Source organism: Panthera tigris, chromosome C2 (assembly GCF_018350195.1).
Source record: "Panthera tigris isolate Pti1 chromosome C2, P.tigris_Pti1_mat1.1, whole genome shotgun sequence".
Taxonomy (NCBI): domain Eukaryota; kingdom Metazoa; phylum Chordata; class Mammalia; order Carnivora; family Felidae; genus Panthera; species Panthera tigris.
Window position 1 is genome coordinate 85,311,506 of NC_056668.1, and position 22,282 is coordinate 85,333,787.

The following is a 22,282-nucleotide window of genomic DNA, read 5'->3' on the forward strand; positions in this document are numbered from 1 at the left end:
TTCTCAGATCTTCACATGCTAAAACATGTTCCTGGAATTTTGCTTTTCAGCTCTCAATACAGAGTTAACTTTAAATAATAAAAAATATCAAGAAATTAGAACATGGAAATATATGAAAGGAAAGGGATAATTAACCTTTCAAGTCTACAACAAATCAAAGTACAGATTTAATATAATGCTGGCATTATTAGATGAGTCTTCAAACATGAAATCAGATGTGGAATCTGCACACTGTAAGCTTTTATATATTCCCACTTTCTCTAAATGCCTTCTACTTTGGAAAAGTCTTATGAAATATTTTCCTAAAGCAGTTAGGATGAACAGAGGAATGGAGAAAAGAGAAGGAAAAGAGAAAGGGAAGAAAACAAGGGAAGACAAATCAGGTCACTGCTAAGATCCAAGTCCAAATGCAGAAAAATGGAACTCCGAAGCTGAAGAAGAATAAGTGAAAATTTAGGATTAGAAAATTGTTGACCACCACCATCCACTGGCCCCTTCATACATCGGTTAGGGCCCCATCCTCACAATGAAATACATTTTAGAAAAATGTTCATCTATAAAGTGTTGATTTGGTTCTGGCTTTTAAAAAGCCCTCATTTTAGTGAAATGTTCTTTGACAAAATATTGGCAGATGTGACAGATTTATATTCAAAACTGCCAACAGAGCTATTAAGTATATTTTAAAAAACTAGTACAGATGTGCTACATGCAACCTTAGCACACTAATTAGCATAGTATTTCATTTTTACTTCTCCTGGAGGGTAGGCAAAAGAGGATTAAAAAAAAAAAAAAAAAGATTCCTAGCAATATCATCACCATTAGTAGGTTTGATATGTTTACTTTCTATATATAAATATGTGTACAAAAATTCCATATATATTTAGAATAAATATGATCATGAACTGCCAACCTAACAAAAAAAACATGTTTGATCTCATTACATAGCTCCTTGAACATCATATACCTTCTACAGTCATTACTATAAAGACATATGACTTGGAACACTCTCCTGCCCTCCATGCCAAAACAGAGTGAAGAACTAACTAAATCAAAAAGTTAAAAAAAAAAAAAAAAAAATTGTTTTTTTTACCATAACCGGAGGTGTAATTAGGGCCCCGACGACCTCTGCCTCTTCCACTATAAGACCTAGAACCTTGTACAGAAGAGACGGTACTTTCATCAGTGGCATATCCTTTTTCCTTTTCAGGCCCTCTGGTGGAAGAAGGTCTGAAACCCATACCAATCTGTCGTAGCTGTTCATCAATCTGTAGGCGTTCCATTCTTAGCTGTTCTACTTCCTATGAGTAAAACAAAAAAGGTAAATATTCTTCTATGTTGTATCATTTTTACCATCTTAAAAAAAAAAAAACTGAAGCTATACTACTCCCTACCAATGAAAGAAACTATGATTGTGACCAATTATTTGGTAAAATACAACTGTGTACTTAATAAATACAATTCACAAGGTCATTTGCTGACTCAATTCATTAAACATTTATTAAATACCTTACTGAGCACCAACTATGCTAAGTGTTACAGGCATACAATATTAAAAAAGACAAGGACTCTCCATGTTCAAGGGTTATGTTTAACGGACAAGCATTAAACTATTTGTTGGTGGTTACAAGGTAGAATAAATGTTTCTTATGCTAGGGCAGTATTCTCACTGGGAGTTTTAGTTCCTATATGTAATAATGTATGTATGCATAAACTGTTAAATAGCTAATAATTACACAATATTACCAGACTCACCCCTCAAGAAATTAAAACTCTGCTAAGTGGGATATAGGTGCCATGTATAAGAGGGACTATTAACCTACTTTTCCATCAAAACAGTGACACCCAAGTTGTGGCCTAGAGGTACCAGGAGACTTGGTCATTCAGAAACTAAGGTCATTACAAGATGTGAAGGTAAGGTAACTTGACAAAGCTCTTGACTAAAAGGTAGTAGAGTACTAGAAGATAAAGCATGAACATAAAATGCCAGACTGAACTAAGATTTCTAGAGATGAATTTCAAAAGAATGGTATCAGATATGCTTTCGAAATATTAACATAGCAGCAATGATATGAGTGACTAAAAGAAAAACCCACTACTAGAGACAGAGCTGTTGAAGGTTTTACAAGAGAAACTTAGTAATAAAAGTAAAAAAAATAACAATTGTAACTTTTAGTAACTTATGGGGCATTTTCCTAAAACCCTTGCTCTTTATCAACTCAAATAGATTATATTAGAAACAATGGTTAAGATCAAATGAGGTCTACAGGGTAGTGCATCTGATTCAGAGAACACCAAAGTTACCAAGAAAGCACATTTTCACTCCCAGTTCTCTGCCCTATTTGCACCTAAAACATCAAGGTAAAATAAAATGGTTTCAGTGTAGCACAGGTAGATACATAAAGTGATGACAGTCACATTATAGGAACACAAGCATGATCATTTCCTAAAGAGTAAGGAAAGAAATATAACAGTTCAGAAAAAAGAGAAACAACGTGCATAAAGCCCATCATTTTATTATGGGACTTTAAATTTTTAAAAATTTTAAAGGACTTTTTACTTTTAAATTCTCATGTAGAAAAACAGGGTAAATCTGAAGCTTGATTAAATTAAATTATTTTAAAATAAAGAATTGAAATTTAACATGAATATAAAATTGATGTAACCTTTAGTTTAACATGTGAAGCAACAATGACATGAATGTGGAACAGCATACAAACCTTTAGATAAGCAATATGGTACTCTAAAAGAACTTGCACATTTCCGATGCTTTCTTTAGTGCCAACAAATACAAATGGAACCATACCCTGTAAGAAAACACAATGTCTTCAGTATTTAATATTTTAACAAAGTTCTAGTATAAATGTGACATACCAATGTATAATTTGGAAAACTTTTCTAAAACAGCGATTTAAAATTTTAAATTTTAAATTTTTACTTTTAAAATACCAGTTTGTATCAGATTTTCTAATTTCTAATTCAATCTTTCTCTGTATACAAACCACCTTTTAAAGACATTTTCCTTGAACTGGTATGAATTTACAGACTAGATACCTCACCTTGGTGGTGATGGCTTTAAAATGGTCAAGTACATCACCTAGATTATCCCTGACAAGGGCACATAACAAAACCGTTAACGTCTGTGTATTGGAGGGAGTGCTTCTTGACCATTAACACAAGTGTCACCTAAGGAATACAAACATTTACACAATATAAAGGAATTACTAATATGGGCAAATATTTAGTCACCACTATTAAAGCAAATCACAGGATTAACTTTGCTGAATTTATGAAGTAGTACACTTCCAGCTTCTTAATGGCTAAGGAAAATAAGTATAAAGCCTAAATACACTCACCCAATCAGTTTCAGTGCCTTGCCTTATTTTGATTCTACAAATTAGTTCCTAACAGCTATTTAAACAGATTGGCTTAAGAGAGCATGAAAAAAGGGAATATAACAAGCTTAGGAAGTACGGAAGTCTTGACCCTGTCCTCTGGAATTCACAAGCAGATATAAGAGGGTGCAAAGTGAATTAATAAGGGGGGATGGGGGGGGGTGGAATCTAAAACATTTTAAGCACATACTATATTTCTGGGAGTATATTATTTATTCTACATCTGTATCTTAATATTCATTAAAAAGTAACTTTAATACTCCAATTAAAAAAAATAGTCCACTTTTACAGTTGAGAAGGCAATTCGCCCAAAGTCATACAATTAGCAAATCAGTCAGCCAATTTCATATCCGGTCACCTAACTCCAAATAACAACTACATGTTACTTGCCAGAATCTACACTAAGGAAAATGGACAAATAAAACAAAGTCCCTATTCTAAAGGCAATCACAATCTCAGAAAAGATACTAAACATTTCTGCAATAATCTTATTATGTAATATTAGTGATATCAATAAAAAACACAAGAATATTAAAGTAGAATATGGACTATGCCACCACCCCAGATATGGAAACTTTGGGAATTCCTAAGAATATTATTAAAGTAAATGTTAAAAACAAATAGAATTTACCAAGTAGGTAAAGAAGAGAAAGTCATTCCAGACAGATGATCTGGAAGGAATTAAGAGAAATACAATGCCTTGACCCTGAAGATGAGATGCTATCACCAGTTAGCTACCTCCAAAGGACAGGCAGAAACACAACCTTAAAGGCACATATACTACAACATATTTTAATGACTACTATAAAGCCACAATAAAAAATCTGAAGAGTAAATGATTATTACTAAATATACAGATTTCTAAGAGTTTTTCAGTGAAATTTCTTAATTTTTTAAAAATACTAGTAACTGATCACTTATATTTAATAGATGGCACTGAGACTACCAACTAGCACATGGGAAAAATAAAGCAGGATCCCTGTTCCTAATACACACACACACACACACACACACACACACACACACACACACAAATCCACTGGAGTGAAAATTTACATACTTAAAAAACCCCCGCAAATGAAATACAAATGAATTTCTGAATTATCCACATGTAGGAAAGACCTTGCCAAGCATGGCAAAATCAAATGTCTTAAGTCATAAAACAAAAGTCTTAAAAAATCCCAACAGCATAAAAAATTTACGGGGGGGTGGGGGGGGGGCATATCAAGGAGAAAGAAAGAATATTTACTACAAATATGAAAAGACAAAAGACTAGCTTCCTTAAAACACAAAAGCTGTAGGGGTGCCTGGGTGTCTCAGTGGACTCTTGGGCTCCACGCTGAGCTTGGAGACATTTATAAAACAAACAAACAAACAAACTGGTGGCAAGTATGTGGAAAATACACATAATTCCTACACTGGTAGAAGGAATGTGTGGTGTGTGGGAAACTAAGAAGATCTAAAAATTTAAATATCTTTTACCCTTTGATCTAAGAAATCCACTTCCAGGAATTTACTCTCCAGTTGTAAAGGATGTTTGCTGCAGCACTGTTTTTAGTAGCAAAACAAAGACATAAAAAAGGCAACCAACAACCATCTAAAATCTATTAGACACAATGGAGAGAGGAGAGATATGGACAGAACACAGACACTCATTTGTTTTTCACACTATACCCTTCCGTGCTAGTCTAACTTGTATATAAATATTATTTATTTTTCAGTGAAAAACTCAAATCCACCAACATGGGGCTTCAACTCAGGACCCTGAGATCAAGAGTCACATGCTCTACTGACTGAGCCAGCCAGGCACCCCTCAAACCCAATGTTAAAAATTGATATAAAATATTTATCAAGCACTTAACCCTATACAATTCATTGGGCTAGAGTAGAGAATATGAGAATTCAGATTTCATTTCTTGATTCAGAGTCCATAATGTGGCTTGGTGAGGTTAAGATAATAAACAGAAGATTGAGAGAAAAACCATTAAATACTCAATTACACAGATAATAATTGCTATGATAGAGACAGAAAAAGACCCTCTCAGGCTAAAGGTGGGTCACCAAGGACTTCAGAGTAAACAAGCTATAAACAGAGTTGGCCACAGGATTTAGCTTATGAAATGGTAGCCCCAAATAAGTGAATGCCAACCTTCAGATTTGACTTAAAATGCAATGTTTTGAAAATTTTTAAATTTTACACATTATTATAGGTTTCTAGCTTCTCTTAATACCAAAGATATAGCAACACATAACACATACATTCGCACATGGCAACCAGATAAAAGCTAAGCAGCATCTGTTTCTTTTATAGAAATGGACCGTGTACTCCCCTATCCCTGGTCTTGTATAACCCAACCTGCTTCATCATTTAATAATCTGCTTGGTTTCTGTAAGCATATAAGTTTCTTAATGCTGGCACAGAAATAGGGGTGACACTGACCAAAACTACAAACAGTATATAGTACGGTGAAGTTCTTATTTATGAAGAAAGACCTAAAAGAGTCAGCCTGCAACAAGATTTTTCTTTTTTTTTTTTTTTTAAGTAGGCTCCACACCCAACATGCGGCTTGGACTCTTGACCCTGAGATTAAGAGTTGCTTGATGTATATCGACTGAGCTAGTCAGGTGCCCCACAAGAAAATGTTAAATACTAGAAAGCAACTAGAGGTAAGTCAAGCTAAGAGAAGAACAGATAAGTAAGTAGATAAAACTAAGAAATTTACACTGGATTCCTATAATGGCCCTAACCAATACACATCTTGATAGTCAAACCAATTTTTAGGCAGTGGTTGTATGCCAAATGGATTATTTTATACATTAAATATAAAGGGGAAAAGGACATATTCCAATACTATGACACCTTGATTTTAATCCCCCTCTCAAAGGCAATGGGAGGTAGGGTTGCTTAAAAAGTAAAATTTACTTGAAATTTAAAGCAACTTTGGAAGCAGTGTAGGCATGAAACCAATTTGAGCCACCAACTACTCATTTCTCTAAGTCATGTGTTTTTCCTTTTTTTTTTTTTTTTTGCCTCTACATTCTAATTAAAGGGAATAAAGGAAATGGCTCTTCAATAGGCATCTTTACAACATCCAACACATGAGGACTCCTTTGACTACAGTTGTTTTTGTTTTTTTAAAGAGGTGGTTTTTCCCAACAGGCTAACAAACTCTTCAAGCAATAATTTATTCTGCAAAACTAAAGCTGCTTTCTAGGAGATAATTTGGAAGAAAATGCTTACCTTATATTCACAAGCATACAAAGTTTAAGACACTGGAGCCACCCAGTTAAGAGATCCTTAAAGGGATGGATGTGTAAGGAAGTGCAGTATAGACAAAACATTAACATGTGAGAAGGGACTGAACAAGGAATTTCAGAAAGTTGTTGTCAGAATAGCAACACAGGGGCACCTGGGTGGCTCAACTGATTGAGCATCTGACTTCAGCTCAGGTCATGATCTCAGGGTTCGTGGATTTGAGCCCCATGTCAGGCTCTTTGCTAACAGCTCAGAGCCTGAAGCTTGCTTCAGAGTCTGTTTCTCCCTCTCTCTCTCTGCCCCTCCCCCACTCATACTCTGTCTCTGTCTCAAAAATAAACATTAAAAAATAAAATTTTTTTTGAAAAGAATAGCAACATAAAACCTTAAAGATTTCAATTAAGAAATAATCAGGGCTTTCAGATTCCAAAAAGGGTCAAGTACACAGTTATTTACTAAGAATTCCTTTAAAACAAACTTTTGTCAGAGTATCAAATTTTACAGCTCTATCCTCTTGTTAAGTACAAAAAATAACTGTTGAAATTATCAAATTGAAGTCTTTTTATCAAAAATGGGGTTTTTTACTGAAGTACTAAGAAACCAAATGAGATCCCAAAGCCCACGTTGAAAGATGACTTATTTTCTAAGTATGTAAAGCAATACGGTAAGGGACAAAAATTTTTTAAAAGAAAAAAACCCACTGTTATCAGAGTGGAAGTACTTCACTACATACAACTCACCAAAATGATTTCCAAAATATAAAATAACATTGTAAGTCAGCCAAGAACAGAACATGGTGAAAGAAAGAAGAAAGGAAAGAAGGGGGGGGAGGGAGGGAGGGAGAAAGAAAGGAAAAGAAAAGAAAAGAAAAGAAAAGAGAAAAGAAAGAAAGAAAGAAGAAAGAAAGAAAGAAAGAAAGAAAGAAAGAAAGAAAGAAAGAAAGAAAGAAAGAAAAACAGGCAAAGCTCAAACCAAATTACATTTTGAATACTTACATCTTCTCTAGGTAGTTTATTTTCATTGTCTCCTTCAATTCTCACCCGAACCACACCAGATTTGTCCACTATTTCCTGAATAACTTTGCCATTTTTTCCAATTACTTTTCCTTTAATAAGAGAAAAAAGATAGCAATAAGTTAAAAATCAGTACTGCTATCCTTCCAACACTATCTCCCAAATAATTTGACTTGCTATCAAATTTTTAAAAACCAAGCATAGTTCCATCTTCTTAATCTCAATATATTCATCCTGAAAACTACTGAGAAATTTTTATCCTTGGTCTGAAACTTCCCTTCTCTTTAGAATTCTTAAGGCTATAGTTAGCTAGGATTGACAATACTGCTCACATGTTAAGATATTTTCAAAGACTAAACATGTTCTATGTCATTTTTCAGTATTTTTAAAATATCAATGCAACCCATTCCAAAAGCTTAGATATACAAATAAAGGCAAAACAAACACTTTTATTTTGGCATTAATCATAACAATTTGTTTATTATATATTATTTTTAAGTTAACAAATTCAATCTTGCTTTCATATTCAAGTTGCTACTCATCCAAAACACGCCTATAATTTGAACATACTTTTAAAATGAATATTCTCTTCAATGAAATGTCTGTAACATTTTTCACCAAGTTTTTAAGTATTTCACAGCTATACAAATACACATAGCATGTACATGGTATGCTATCTTCCTAGGTATGAAATACTGTATACAGACACAAATTCCAAATTATTTACCTTCTCCACACTTAACATGTAATGTGTCAAACAGCAGTTATTGAGTATCCAATAACGAAAACAGAAACTAAAAGGGGGGAAGGAAGATTCTCTTCCCCTTAGGAAATTGCTAGTTACAAAGACAGCAAAGTCAAAATACCAAAGCAATACTGGACAGTGTTACCTGGTAACAGAAGTAAATATTCAGGTAACCTTCCCTGTATGAAACAGATGTGTACACTCCTTATAAAAGTTACTAAGTCCAAATCCCCCCAGTTTTTTTTTTTTTTAACTAAATCAAGCAATCTATTTCTACAATAAATTCATTTTGGTTGAAAAGAGTTAAAATAGAAAATTTTCCTATTGCATGCTTGAGAACAGTTTCCATTAAAGAATAAATGGGAACAACAGCAAGTGGGTCAATACAGCAAAGACACCATTACAGGATTTTTCTATCCCTATTCTCAACCCTCCTTCCCCATTAATAACCCTAAATTTAAAAGCAGCAGCAACTGAACAGGTAAAAAAGAAAAAAATACAGTAGGACAAGGGATTCACATGATGTAGATCTTCTCTGAGCAGCCCTAGCAGCAGTATATAAAAGCAACCTTCATTGTTAACACAGTGAAGCTCAAGCAGCAACTCCATCCTTGACCCTGCTAAAAATAAGCAAATGTCTTTTCGAAAAAACAAAAATCAGATTGATATATCATAATCCCTCCCCCAGAATCATTCATTGCCCCTTCCTTCTATGAACTATACCACTGGTGAGTGTACATCCATCACCCTTCTGGGGTCTGTGGCAGGGACCTACCTGCAAGTTTTATTTAGTCCCACCAGAGACCGTCAATATTTTAACTGATCATTTCCATAGTTTAAATTCCAAAGCATATTGACAAACTGAAGCAGACCTGTAGTATAAATTGAGCACTGAGCATAAATGCTGAAGGGACAGAGTAAAGAAGTGATTAAGGAAGGCTTCCAGGAGGCGAAAGGTTTCAATTCACTTTAAATCAATGACCACATAGTATTTTTCTTTTTGACTTAGGAGGGGTGGGAATGATCAGGGTCTAGAATTCTTGGAACCTGAATGTATAAGGAAATTCTCTTGAACTTACCCACCAAGAAGTCCTCATTCCCTTCTACTCCTCAGTCCACTTTTTCTTTTTCACTTTGACTAAGAATTTACTATTTTTCAAAAGACTGCTTCACCCATAAAACATTTTGAAGCAAAACGTAGCATTATTATACACAACAACCAAGAAATCTTTACACTATCTGAGTATTTCACTAATGTAACAGTTCACTAATGTAACAGTTGCTGCTAATATATATTTTCTGAAGAGTCCCAAATAATCCAAATCACCAAAGCCAACCAAGACAGAGTAAAAAGAGACATGACACATACTCATATCATTGCACAGATAAATGAATAAACAAAAGAACCAGAGAACTACAAATATATCCAATTTTGTTATTTCTGAAATATCAGGAATTTTTACTCAAAATTAACACTACCACAAATTCTAGAAGACCAAGGCTATCTTCTACATACTTGTTGGGTTGGAAAAAACCCTGATTCCCATGCACACACTCATAGCCAAATCATTTTTACAAGTGAAGAAACCAAAGTTAAATTATGTTCTGTGAAGCAGCAACCACAATGTTAAGTGCTGATGGATGTCAATAATTGTGATTTAAACAAAACAGGGAATCATTTTCAAAAGCAGCTTTTTGAAGGTGATTTCATTTGACAATAAACATCTGATTATATTTTGTGTATTGTTTATTAGAATTATACAAAACCCTTCAAGCTTAGACTCAATTTTGACATCTAAACTCGTCTTTTCAGTTCAATCTACAGTGAATAAAAACAAATATAATGGAATTAACTTAATCAGCAGTATGTCATACCTATCCAAATGCTTAGGCAGAGCTAGAAGCAAACAGATAGGTGAAAACAAAGAAAACTGCCCAAGTTATTGTGCTGTATGTAGACTTTTGTCCCAGGGTATATTAACTTGTTACTGGTCAAAACAAACATCTTTTTAAATATTTTCTCCAGCTATTTGTTTTTTAACAGTATTTGAAAAATAGAACACCTATAGCAAGAAATCATTTCCTAAAGGCATAACAAGCCTAATTAAATATAAATGAAGCCCAAGGGGCTCTGTTTCAGTAACGTCAAAAAACCACAACAGTGGACAAAAACTCAAGCCCCTCCTCTAAACATCTCTGCTTTCTGTGAATGCTTATTTTTGTATTAAACGTTTAGGATAATCACTATTTAATACAGGACAAAAATTTCCCCATTTGTCCTAAATAGCATTTAAAAAGGACAGTTGGCACAGATGTAGAGGATTTAATACCAAAGCTATTAAACAACTCATCCCAAACTATAAAGCTCTTTTACAGCTTCAAACTCAAAATTTGGGGGCGAGGGAGGAATCTCAAAGTTTTGTCACTATCTTAATAAGCCATGGGTACAATAATTTTCATTAATGGTGTCAGAAACTTAGTAGTGAAAACTCCCCTCCTATCACAATCACCATCCTTTTCTCCTGCCCATGACTTCTTACCTTATTCTATGCCTTTGCAACAACCAATTATTATTTATTCAGGGCCTACTGTGTAGAAGTTTATTACCCTATTGTTAGTCCACTCTTACTTTTTCTTCTGCACTAAACAAAAGAAATATCACAAACACCTTCTCAAAAATTACGATGACAACTTTGATGGACATATGAAGGATAAAAAGACATTAAGTGAATAAGAAGATAAAGCCCAAGGGATGAAACGGCTTTTAAAAAACTTAATGACAAACTGTTATAAAAATCATGGATCTTATCAGTGAGTCACTCTGTACAGAAGAAAACTCCTTTACTTTTTTAATAGGATAATGAGATACAAGACACACACAATGTTACTAAAAAATGAAAAGTACCCCTATCAAATGTTCCCGTAACTATAAAATATGGTTATCAGAAACATTAAATCTCCATTAAATCACTGTATATAATTACTAACATTTAACTTATTTAATAGTTAGTAGAAGTACCTACCAACAAGATTCCTAGGAACCTGAATAAAATCCTCCACAAATTCCAAGAAACCTCTAGCCTTTTTTACAGCATCAGCACTCTGCAGAACGAGGAAAAAATAAACATAAAAAAGAATCCTAAAGAAAACCCCAACCCAAAATAAAAACAAAGAAATGAGAAGTTCTGAATTATTATGCTCTAGTACAAGATTCTGCTCAGCCCATCAATGTGACATTTTAAGTCAAAAAATTCATGAAGTACTTAAGAAAAAAAAAGAATTATAAAAAGCCTAGGAAAAAGTATACTATTAGAACATCTCTTTAAAAAAAAAAATCTCTTCTAAGCCCTTTTAAACTCCTAATAAAATAGCAAGAGTTAAACTTACTTATCATGTTAGCCAAATTTTAGCCTTATCCTAAATGTATTTGTTCTACACTCGCATGTTATTTCTTCAGGTGAATGCTAAAAACAAATTGTTCATGGGGCAGCACCTGGGTGGCTCAGTGGGTTAAGCATCCAACTCCTGATTTCAGCTCAGGTCATCATCTCATACTTCGTGAGATCGAGCCCATTACTAGGCTCTGCACTGATAGCACGGAGACTGCCAGGGATTCTCTCAACCTCTCTCTCTGCTCCCCCACCCGTCTCACACTCATGCACTCTCATAATAAATGAAGTTTAAAATAACCAAATTGTTCACACTGTCTATACTGCCTGTGCAGTTTTTTTATTCTCAACATAAGAAATTATTTAAAAAGATATTTTTGTGCAGACATATTTTTTAAAAAGCACCTACTGATTATGATCGTTAAAATTCCTGGGGCACCTGGGTGGCTCAGTTAAGCATCTGACTTGGGCTCAGGTCACGATCTTGCAGTTTGTGGGTTCAAGCACTGCATCGGGCTCTGTGCGGACAGCTCAGAGCCTGGAGCCTGCTTCAGATTCTGTCTCTCCCTCTCTCTCTGCCCCTCCCTCGTTTGCACTCTCTCCCAAAAATAAACGCTAAAAAAATTTTAAAAATAAAAAAAAAAGAAAAAGAAAAAGAAAAAGGCTCCTCTACTACATGCTATTTATAAATACCAGCGCCTGACATGTAGGAAGCCCTCAAAACAAAGTGCATTATTTATAATGCACATAAATCGGGAGTTAAAATCAGAAGCAGTTGGGTTAAGAAACTTCAGAAAACAGTACATACTAAATACTCAGTAAATCTCTCGTTGCCCCATATAATACAATATCCTCTTTAACCCACCTCCATGCATGTAATGATTACTTGGGCTGACTGATTTTTAAGTATTTTATCACTGGGAAACTGAAATTCCAGAGAAAATACAATCAAACAATAGTTATGCTCTAAGTTACCCAAGGTGGGGTCAGACAATAGCTTACCTCTCCATAGATTCTGAATGTGCCAGTATCTTCATCTAGCTCAATAGCTGTAACTCCAGGAACCTTCCTAGCTTGCTGTATGTTACTACCATGTGTTCCTATTGCCAGGCCCATTAGATCTTCTCTCACAACAAATTCCTCATGAAAAGCTGCCGCAAGTTGTTTTGTGCACTAGTAAAAGAGGTATGTCAGAACTTATTACAAAAGATTAAAAATAAAGTTTTTTACACATCGGTTTGCAGCATTACTCATAACAGTCAAGAAGTAGAAGTAAACCAAATGTCAACTGAATGAACAGATAAACAAAATGATATACGCATACAAAATGATTCAGTCTTCAAATGGAAATTCTAGGAGGGCCTGGGTGGTTCAGTCGGTTAAGTGTCCCAACTTCGGCTAAGGTCATGATCTCACAATTTGTGAGTTCAAGCCCCACATCAGGCTCTGTGCTGACAGCTCAGAGCCTGGAGCCTGCCTCAGATTCTCTGTCTCCCTCTCTCTGCCCCTCCCCTGCTCGTGCTTTCTCTCTCTCAGTCTCTCAAAGAAAAAAAGAAAAAAAAAAAAAAGGAAATTCTAACACACGCTACAATGTGGACTGAGAACATTGTGCTAAATGACATGAGCCAGTTAACAAAAAAACTAATACTGTATGATTCCAGTTACATGGTTTCTAGAGTAGTCAAATTTATAGCAACAAAAAGTAGAATGGTGGTTGCCTGAGGTTGGGAGGAAGGGGATACGGAAGTTGTTTAACAGGTATAGTTTCAGTTCTGCAAAATGAAAAGTTCTGGAAACTGGTTGATTAACAATGTGAACATACTTCACACTCCCGAACTGCACACTTAAAAATGGTTAAAATGAGGGGTGCCTGGGTGGCTCAGTCAGTTGGTTGAGCATCCAACTCTTGATTTCAGCTCAGGTCATGATCTCATGGTTTGTGGGTTCAAGCTCCTAGGGATTCTCTCTCTCCCTCTGTTGCTGCCCCTCCTCCACTCAGGCTCTCTCTCAAAATAAATAAACTAAAAAAAAAAATAAAAATGGCTAAGATGGTAAATTTTATGTTGGATCTTACCATAATTAAAAAAAAGAACTAAGAAAAAATATATAAAGGATACTCATTTGGCATCATGTAATAGGGGGAAAAAGAGTTTGATCAGCCTATTTAGTCATGATCACAGAAAATAGTAATTCTAAAACAATGTTCTGGAATTACTGATACAACGAGTTCCCCAATTCAGAGGATTCATTTTTCACAACACAGTCACATATCCCTTATTTGGAACTTTTAAATTAATAGGGGTATGCACAAATTCGTCCTAAACAAACGTCAATTTCTAAAAGATTTGAATGTATGTTGGGTTCTCCTAACAGTGGGCCAGTGAAGAGCAGGAGAAAAGAGAGGAGTACCTTAGGATGGGATAGAAAAGCCAACAACAGGCTCTTTTTAAAAACTACATGCTATGTGTCCTCCTCTCCTCTTACATAAGAGTTATTAAACTGAACTACTTACTAATGGAAGTGTGTTATGACTGACAGCTGACAGGGCACTAAAAAACGGTAAGGACAGAATAAAGAAAAACTAGCAATATAGTTTTCTACTGGACATCCCTAATGTGTTTCTAAGTTCTTTTAGCACCTGTTACCTCAGTCGTAACAAAAAACTCAACAGGCATTTAGCAAACAGAAGGCTATATTTGGGGAAAGTACCAAAAAACAATTGTTCTATAGACACAATGACTCCTAGTATTAGCCACAGAACAGGTCCCAAGTTGCCTTACCTAACAGTCAAGTAGTTTGAGCCAGGGAACTCAATATACTTATGAATAATATACTTATGAAACTAAGTGGGACACACAAAAAATCTTTTAAGTACACCCACTTACTTCTAAATGCTTAGTGGCCTCTTCATTTCTGGACATAAGCATCAACTTCGTACGAATACTTCGCAAATGCATGTCACTTAAAATGTTTACTCTCTTCACAGTTGCTTCACTGGCAGACTATTAACAAACAAATTAATCACTCAAAAAATCTTATTTTTCAAGATAATACAAAGGGCTTCCACATAGAGCCTTCCTTGATTCTCAACTACTACACTTCTCTCCTCACCCACCATACCCTCTTCCACGAGTAATCTTACTCTTTTCTGAATTCCCATATTATTTAGTTCTGCTATTCAAATTATGATTGGTGGAGACAGAAGGATCCAGGATCCCACATGTTAATAATTTCATGTTGTTAAGAATGTCGTATTTTTTCCTCCTAATTCCACAAAAGAATTTAACATTTTATAGCTGTAAAAATTTTTCTCCCACATGGATTAATAAATTCACTATTGTACCAAGTTAGCTTTTATCTTTTGAAATACTTAATTATAAAATCCGGAAAATATCCATTGACTACCTTAAAATATGGAATTATCTTACCAGTATCATTAGCTGTGTGGTTTCTGGATGGTAAAAAATTCTGCATGCTCCTACTGCTTTCTTAAAATCTTTATGTGCATTTTCATTAGCACACCTAGAGAGGAATTCATATTTAAGACTTAAATAACAGATTAAATTCAGAAGGCAATTATAACACAAACTAAGTTTTTCATTTCAACACTACCCATTAAAACTTTTGTTTATTAAAAAGATTTTCTATCAAGTTTCTGATTGGGTATTTGGGAAAAAAAGATTTTTGTAGCACTAAAAAATCCTCTTAATTCACAAAGCAATTCAGTAGTAAACAAAACTACTCACGCCTCTCTCAAATCCTCAGGAACATCCACTGTGCATTTAAAGAAGGTATTTTTTTTGACAGTTTTATTTTGATTGACAGGCCGAAGTCGTTCAAATGTGACTATTTCATTGTAAGTGGCATCACAAGCAGCATATTCAATGACATAAAACTAAAAGACATCAAAATACTTTTAAAATCCCATCTGAACAAAAATAATGAGCTTTAAATGAAATTCTAATTGCCTTGCTCAGCTTAACCAGTAGAACCTCCCCCTTGTGGCACAAATACTAAGTACAGCTTAGTTACGTCAATCTGATTTGCCTTAAAACTAGATTATATGTTCTTACAAGCATGAACCTTGGTGTCCTCACATGTTTGAAGTGCACCCCTGGAGAGCAGCTTTGATGTTTGCAAGTTCAGAAAACAAATAAAAATTAATGGTCTGATGAACTTTTTAAATGTATGATGAACTATTTATAAAGTAGGCATTTAGAAACAAAACTAAGAGTTGAAGTAGCATTTACAGAAACCAAGAGTTGAGGTTATTTCCCTAGAAACTAGTCACAATGCAAGCGTTAACATTACTTACCTCTCCTTTCATCATTCGAACTTTAGCCAACCACCATCCACATGGTTCTTGGTCATTTGCTCTTGAATACACCTAAGAAGAGGGGGGAAAAAAGGTCCTTATCTTTTTTTGAATGAAGAATCCTTCATTCTGAAAGATTTCAACATTATAAACAATGACTTATTTTAAATGCGAAATCCCGTGAAACTCCAGAATCAAAAATGTCACTGTACTGAAACTAGTGTGCTACAAATAATTTAATAAAAGAGTCATGTACAGTTAAATTTTACTACTGAAAAACAAAAATGAACCCTTTTTTGGGCCATTTGGCTCCTTGGAAATCTAATTCCAAATTTGTGAGTTTCCTAAACATAAGTAAGTATTTTAAAGAATTGTTCTTACAAGACAGTTTAACACAGTGTGAAAGAGAGTTCTTTCAGTTTCTGTCAATACTGTTCATCTGTAAGCACTGTGTTGTGGTGATGCAAGTATCAGACACAAGGATAAGCTAGAACTTATTAAAGATGTATTTGAAATCTGATAACTATTTTTAAAATGTTGAAATCAGGGGCGCCTGGGTGTCTCAGTCGGTTGGGCGTCTGACTTCAGCTCAGGTCATGATCTCACAGTCTGTGAGTTCGAGCCCTGCATCAGGCTCTGTGCTCACAGCTCAGAGCCTGGAGGCTGCTTTGGAATCTGTGTCTCCCTCTTTCTCTGCCCCTCCCTCACTCACACTCTATCTCAAAAATAAATAAAAACATTTAAAAAAATTTTTTAATGTTGAAATCAAGAGCTGTTTTCAAAAAGAAACCCAATTTTAAAATTCCTTCAAGGATATGATATTTAGATTCCTTGCTGAAGAACCTGAATCAAATGCACAAATGGTTCACCTGAACAATAAATATTTAAATTCTAAATTTAGAACCTCTAGCAGGGTACATAAGTATCTTACAAGCATCCTATGCAACAACAACAACAACAACAAAAAATCACCTTATATGCTCTGTATTTGTAATTATCAAGTAGTTTGTTAACATAACACATTAGAGAAGTTTCCATTAGGGATTAGAGTTATTATGATACAGCATCTTGTTTGATATACCATTTTCAATACATGGAAATCAGGGGGTGGAGGGGGGAGGCTGGAGGAACAGATGACCAAGAAGTACCCCCACAAAAGTCTTGATTATATGAACTAAGGATGCCTCTGCAGAGAAAACCTACCAATGATAACACCCATATGTGGGTTAAATGCAAACTATTAAACATGCAAATACTGTTGGAAAGCCTGAAGCTTCACTGAGGTGATCTGAGAGTAATCTTGAAGTGGGGGAATACTGGGAATGTAAATAAGTCAAAACCTCATGATCAACTTCACAGTGCACCATGATCAGAAAAAAGGAAGACCTATATACCAATCAGGCTCCAGTGGACTTAACTTTACCTGTACATTTTTTATGAGCAAATCTACTTCGTCGCAACTTTTTTCCTTTCTTATAGGTCTCCAAAAAATAAATTTTACTTTCTTTAGAGTGAAACAAAACTCATTCTATCTTGCAATTATTGTATGTATCCAATGGAACCTCTCTGGGGAAATCTAGTGATCCTGTTTCTTCTGGATCTTGAAACACTTTACTACTTCACCATCATTCATCAATTATTTCCAATTGTGCTTTAAAAAAGTCTAAAGAAAAGAATGATGGTATCACCTGAAAGAACACAACAGTGAAATATAGTGTTACTACTGCATCACCCTGTAGTTTTACTGCATAGTCTTTCAAGAATAAAGTATAAAAAGACTGGAGACACCATTCTTGCAGTCTGCCTTTGGTTTTCACTGAACAGTTAAGAATTCAGAATTTTTAATTTTCCACCCATAACTGTAAAGACAAAATTTACAGAGGAAGAACTTTCATAACTATCAGAGGAATCAGGACTGATGCAGATAGCACCCTAGATTCAAATGATGAATGTGAAATTACAAGCAGAATCTCCCCAATATGAAGCCCTTAGATGACAACAACCTAGATGAATATTCCCAAACAATACACTTCTAAGGAGAAAAAGGAAATTTAGTATTCTCATCCAGTTAATCATTCAAATTGGACTTCATCATACAAAATCCTGAGACAAGACTGGGGACCATTCTGTTTTTCTAAAAGGACATGTGACCATATTCCATATTCTTTCATCTTTTGTTTGCACACCAAAATGTACACCATACAATTCATAAATGGACAAATGCCAAAACAGCTGTGCATGCAAAGATAACTAGAAAGAAACAGATGATGAAGACATGAAAAAATTCAATGGATTAGTCAATGCAATCGGTTAAATATGAAAATGGTATAACTGTAGCACAAAAATGACTCTGGTCTGTTCAATAATTTTAGAAGCTACTAAAAGTTCCAAAATATTCTTAGAGTATTGGATTCTGATAATTATAATTATATAATTATAATTATAATTCAAGTATAAGATGAATTAGAATGAAATGATAAACCAGAACTTACTAGATGTGTTTTAAATTTGACATTAGTATCTGTAAGATGAATTTATTCTGGGTTTATATGCATGAGCTGATGAGCAATAGGGACCTGTTCTCACTTTAGGTAGATGTATTATCAAAACAAAAAAATACGAAATAAAAAGCTGAATTTACTGGGGTGCGTGGATGGCTCAGTCGGATGAGTGTCTGACTTCAGCTCAGGGCATGATCTCACCGCTCCTGAATTCAAGCCCTGCATCGGGTTCTGTGCTGACTGCTCAGAGCCTGGAGACTCCTTCAGATTCTGTGTCTCTAGTTCTCTCTGCCTCTCCCCCGCGCGCTCTCTCGTGCTCTCTCTCTCAAGTAAATAAACATCAAAAAAAAAGTTGAATTTGCTATCTTTTAAATGCTCATTAAAATCCTTAATGTTGACTTTCAGCATCCTTTTATTAACTTCTGTGAAATTATATGTGAAATGACTTAAAAAAAAAATTGTTTTAATGGCCCACTGGACCCAAATGGAAGTGATGACCATTTTCCCAAAAACGCTGCAGATTACAAGAAAACCCTAAGAACCAGAGGGAAAGTGTCCATGCCAAGTACTATCTCGGAAAGGCAGTTCAGCTAAGCAGACTGGAGTATCTCTTGGTGATCTAGTGAATGGGTGCCTCAAAAGTTTGCTGACAAAAATAGGTCTTTAATCTACCTAATCCCCTTGTTCTAATTCTGTTTTCACCAAAACACAATCTTCTAGGAATCTGGCTTCCTATTTGAGTTTACCTCCAAAAGAGAGAATAAACCATTCTGAACTGCCTTGAGGCTTTATCTCTCATGAACATTAAAATGCTGGATTCCATTCCATACTTAACATCTACCTCTGTAAGCTTCATTAGTAAGTTTACCGCTGAAAGACAAAGCCACTCACTCACATAAAGCCAACTAAATCCAAGTCCCTGAAGCTTGAATCAAACAGTATGAATTTGGCTCCACCTGAGTGCAGTGGGTCAAATCACATTCTTTATAAAATGAAGAGTGTATTCCATACAATAAAAAAATCACTTTATTGACCCAGCATTGTTATTGTGACCTACTATACTATGTCTCAGATGTTGACTACTATATTTATGACTACATCATTGGAGTAGAAGCACCTCATAGAAATTCCCTTTATTCAGACTTTAAATTTCCAAACTATTCCAAGGGAGCAAATCACACTCTCAAGCGATGGCCCTCATTGGTTTTAATATTCTCTTTCTTCAAATCCAAGGAAGATCTTTAAAAAAAAAAAAAAAAAAGCAGATCAAAAAGCACCTGTGACAGACCTAAACACACAACAGTACTCAAGCTGAAGAAGTCCAGTTTCATGTAGTGGAGGATAGAATATGAAGACTCAAATTCCAAAAATCTATTTCAGGGTTCTTGCTACCAAACAACTCCAAGTCAAACCTTATTACAAAATGGTCTCCAAATTCTAGCACACTACCAAACTATTACTTAAATGGAATTCAGTCTGGATCCTAACGTAATCAACTGTTCATTCAAGATAATAACATTCAACTATCCCTTTCAAAGTCACAACCAAATAAAGATAATATGAACACCAGAAATAAAGAATGTTTATTAATTTCACCGAATTATAAAGAAAATTTCTAAATAATATTAACCATTAAACTGAATATTTAATCACAGCAGCTGGTTTTATAACTGAGATATATTTGTTGAGTACTATTCCTCTGTATCCGCTATCTCATTACAATCATAATTATGAAAAAATGGAATATGTACATTAGAAAAACAAGCTTAACATCTAGAACACACTAATGTGACTTATCTACCTATACAATAGTATTTTCTCATCTGTGTATGTTGCTGATACTTTTAACAAATGAGTTTCTTAAGTCTTGGAAAATATCCATTTCCCACATAATAAAGATGAGTATGTTCACCTCTTCTTTAAGAAGCACATTTAAGAACACTTCCCAAGCACTAAGACTAACAACAGATTTGGTATTATAAGAAAGACTACAAATAGGTAAAATTTTCAGACTGGTTCCAAGAATCAAACGGAGACATTTTTTAAAGGTACAACGGAGGGGTGCCTGGATGGCTCAGTCAGTTAACCTTCCGTTAAGTCAGTCCAACTTCGGCTCAGGTCATGATCTCACTGTTCATGGGATCAAGCCCCACGCTGGGCTCTGTGCTGACAGCTCAGAGCCTGGAGCCTGCTTCAGATTCTGTGTCTGTCTGTCTGTCTCTCTGTCCCTCCCTGGCTCTTGCTCTCTCTCCCAAAAATAAACATTAAAAAAATATTGTTTTAAATAAAGGTACAATGGAAACTACACATATCTTGCATCTTTTGTATAAGTCAAATGCTTATTTTTTTAAATTGTTTTACATTTTTATTTATCTTTGAGAGGGAGGGAGGAGAGAGAACGTGCACACATGCAAGAAAGGGGGAGGGGCAGAGAGAGAGGGAGAATCTGGAGCAGGCTCCACACTGTCAGAACAGAGCTTGATATAGGGCTTAAACTCACAAACTGTGAGATCATGGCCTGAGCTGAAATCAAGAGTCAGATGCTTAACCAATTGAGACACACAGGCACCCCTAAAATACTGAATTTAAAAAATTTTAAGGTAAGGGAGTGTCCTATCTCAAAGTATTCTTATTACCTTTACCTACTTTCTCTCAAGGCCTCTATCCCAACATTTATTAAAGTATTAACAAAGCCTGACAATCTGCCATAAAATGAGAGAAAAGTCCTATGCTGCAAGAACAAAAATGTGCGAATTCTTATCTCAAACAAAAAGCATCACAATTCAAAAGAAATTAAGAAAGAAAGAAAGAAAGAAAGAAAGAGAGAGAGAAACAAAGAAACAAAGGTTTTTTAATCAAATATGTTAAACCCAAGAAGAAAACTTTAAAAACCTTGTAAAATGATACACTAGCCTCAGATGTCAGACTTTCTATGTAATGTGTTTGTGTGAGCTCACGTATTAACTTACTGAACAAGGCAGGTATCTATAATAAAGACAAAACTTCACATGTAAAATCACCAGGGGAAAAACATTTTCTACTGCACCTCGGTAATCTCACATTATATAGCCATCTTAAGAAATTCTAAAAAAAAATCTTTGTTTTCTCATTACCTCCAACTTCACAAGCTGAGCATTTTCTTAGCAATCTTAAGTTAGCAAAATCAAACAAGCAAACAAATGATGAAAAATTTAATTGTATTAAATGTTGTAAGGATTTTAAAACCTATGTCACAGCTTCTTAAAAGTCAAAGAAAGTGACAAAGAGGGCTTAAAAATAAAGCTTGGAATTTTAGACCTCTCAAAATCATCTTTCTATTATAAATCATATAGTGTTTTCTTGACAACACTGGACCAATGACATTAATTTACGTTCTCTAATTCCACGTCAGCCTCAGGTTGACTGGAAAGGTAAATCCTCAAGTAGCCTAACATTTTTATAACAGAAATATTTTAGAGTAAATCATATGAAATTGTCAATATTCAGCCATTCCTGACTGACAAGAATGAAAATTTCAGATGGCTGAACTTTAAACAAATGCCTGAAAAGTTCCACAAAAAGCTCTCTCCTGGATCATTTTTGTTCTAATTCATTACTGACAGCCAAATCAAAGTGATCTTTCCCTTCTGCAAAAAGGAAAGGTTCCCAAAGGTGCAAAAGAACAGGAGTTG

General features: G+C 34.8%; 1 protein-coding gene across 5 annotated transcripts in view; it reads right to left on the reverse strand.

The window, feature by feature from the left end:
- Positions 1 to 22,282, reverse strand: part of FXR1 (FMR1 autosomal homolog 1) — a 60,662-nt gene that overhangs the window by 11,671 nt on the left and 26,709 nt on the right. For 3 of the 5 annotated variants that reach the window (XM_007094569.3, XM_007094570.3, XM_007094573.3), the window contains exons 4-12: positions 16,111 to 16,182; positions 15,542 to 15,690; positions 15,224 to 15,317; positions 14,681 to 14,797; positions 12,798 to 12,968; positions 11,430 to 11,508; positions 7,644 to 7,753; positions 2,718 to 2,804; positions 1,091 to 1,298 (exon numbers count right to left, since the gene is read on the reverse strand). In XM_007094569.3, coding sequence (XP_007094631.1) covers positions 1,091 to 1,298; positions 2,718 to 2,804; positions 7,644 to 7,753; positions 11,430 to 11,508; positions 12,798 to 12,968; positions 14,681 to 14,797; positions 15,224 to 15,317; positions 15,542 to 15,690; positions 16,111 to 16,182 — 1,087 coding nt within the window. The remainder of the gene's footprint in view (positions 1 to 1,090; positions 1,299 to 2,717; positions 2,805 to 7,643; positions 7,754 to 11,429; positions 11,509 to 12,797; positions 12,969 to 14,680; positions 14,798 to 15,223; positions 15,318 to 15,541; positions 15,691 to 16,110; positions 16,183 to 22,282) is intronic. The other 2 variants (XM_007094571.3, XM_007094572.3) reach the window with 1 other exon arrangement.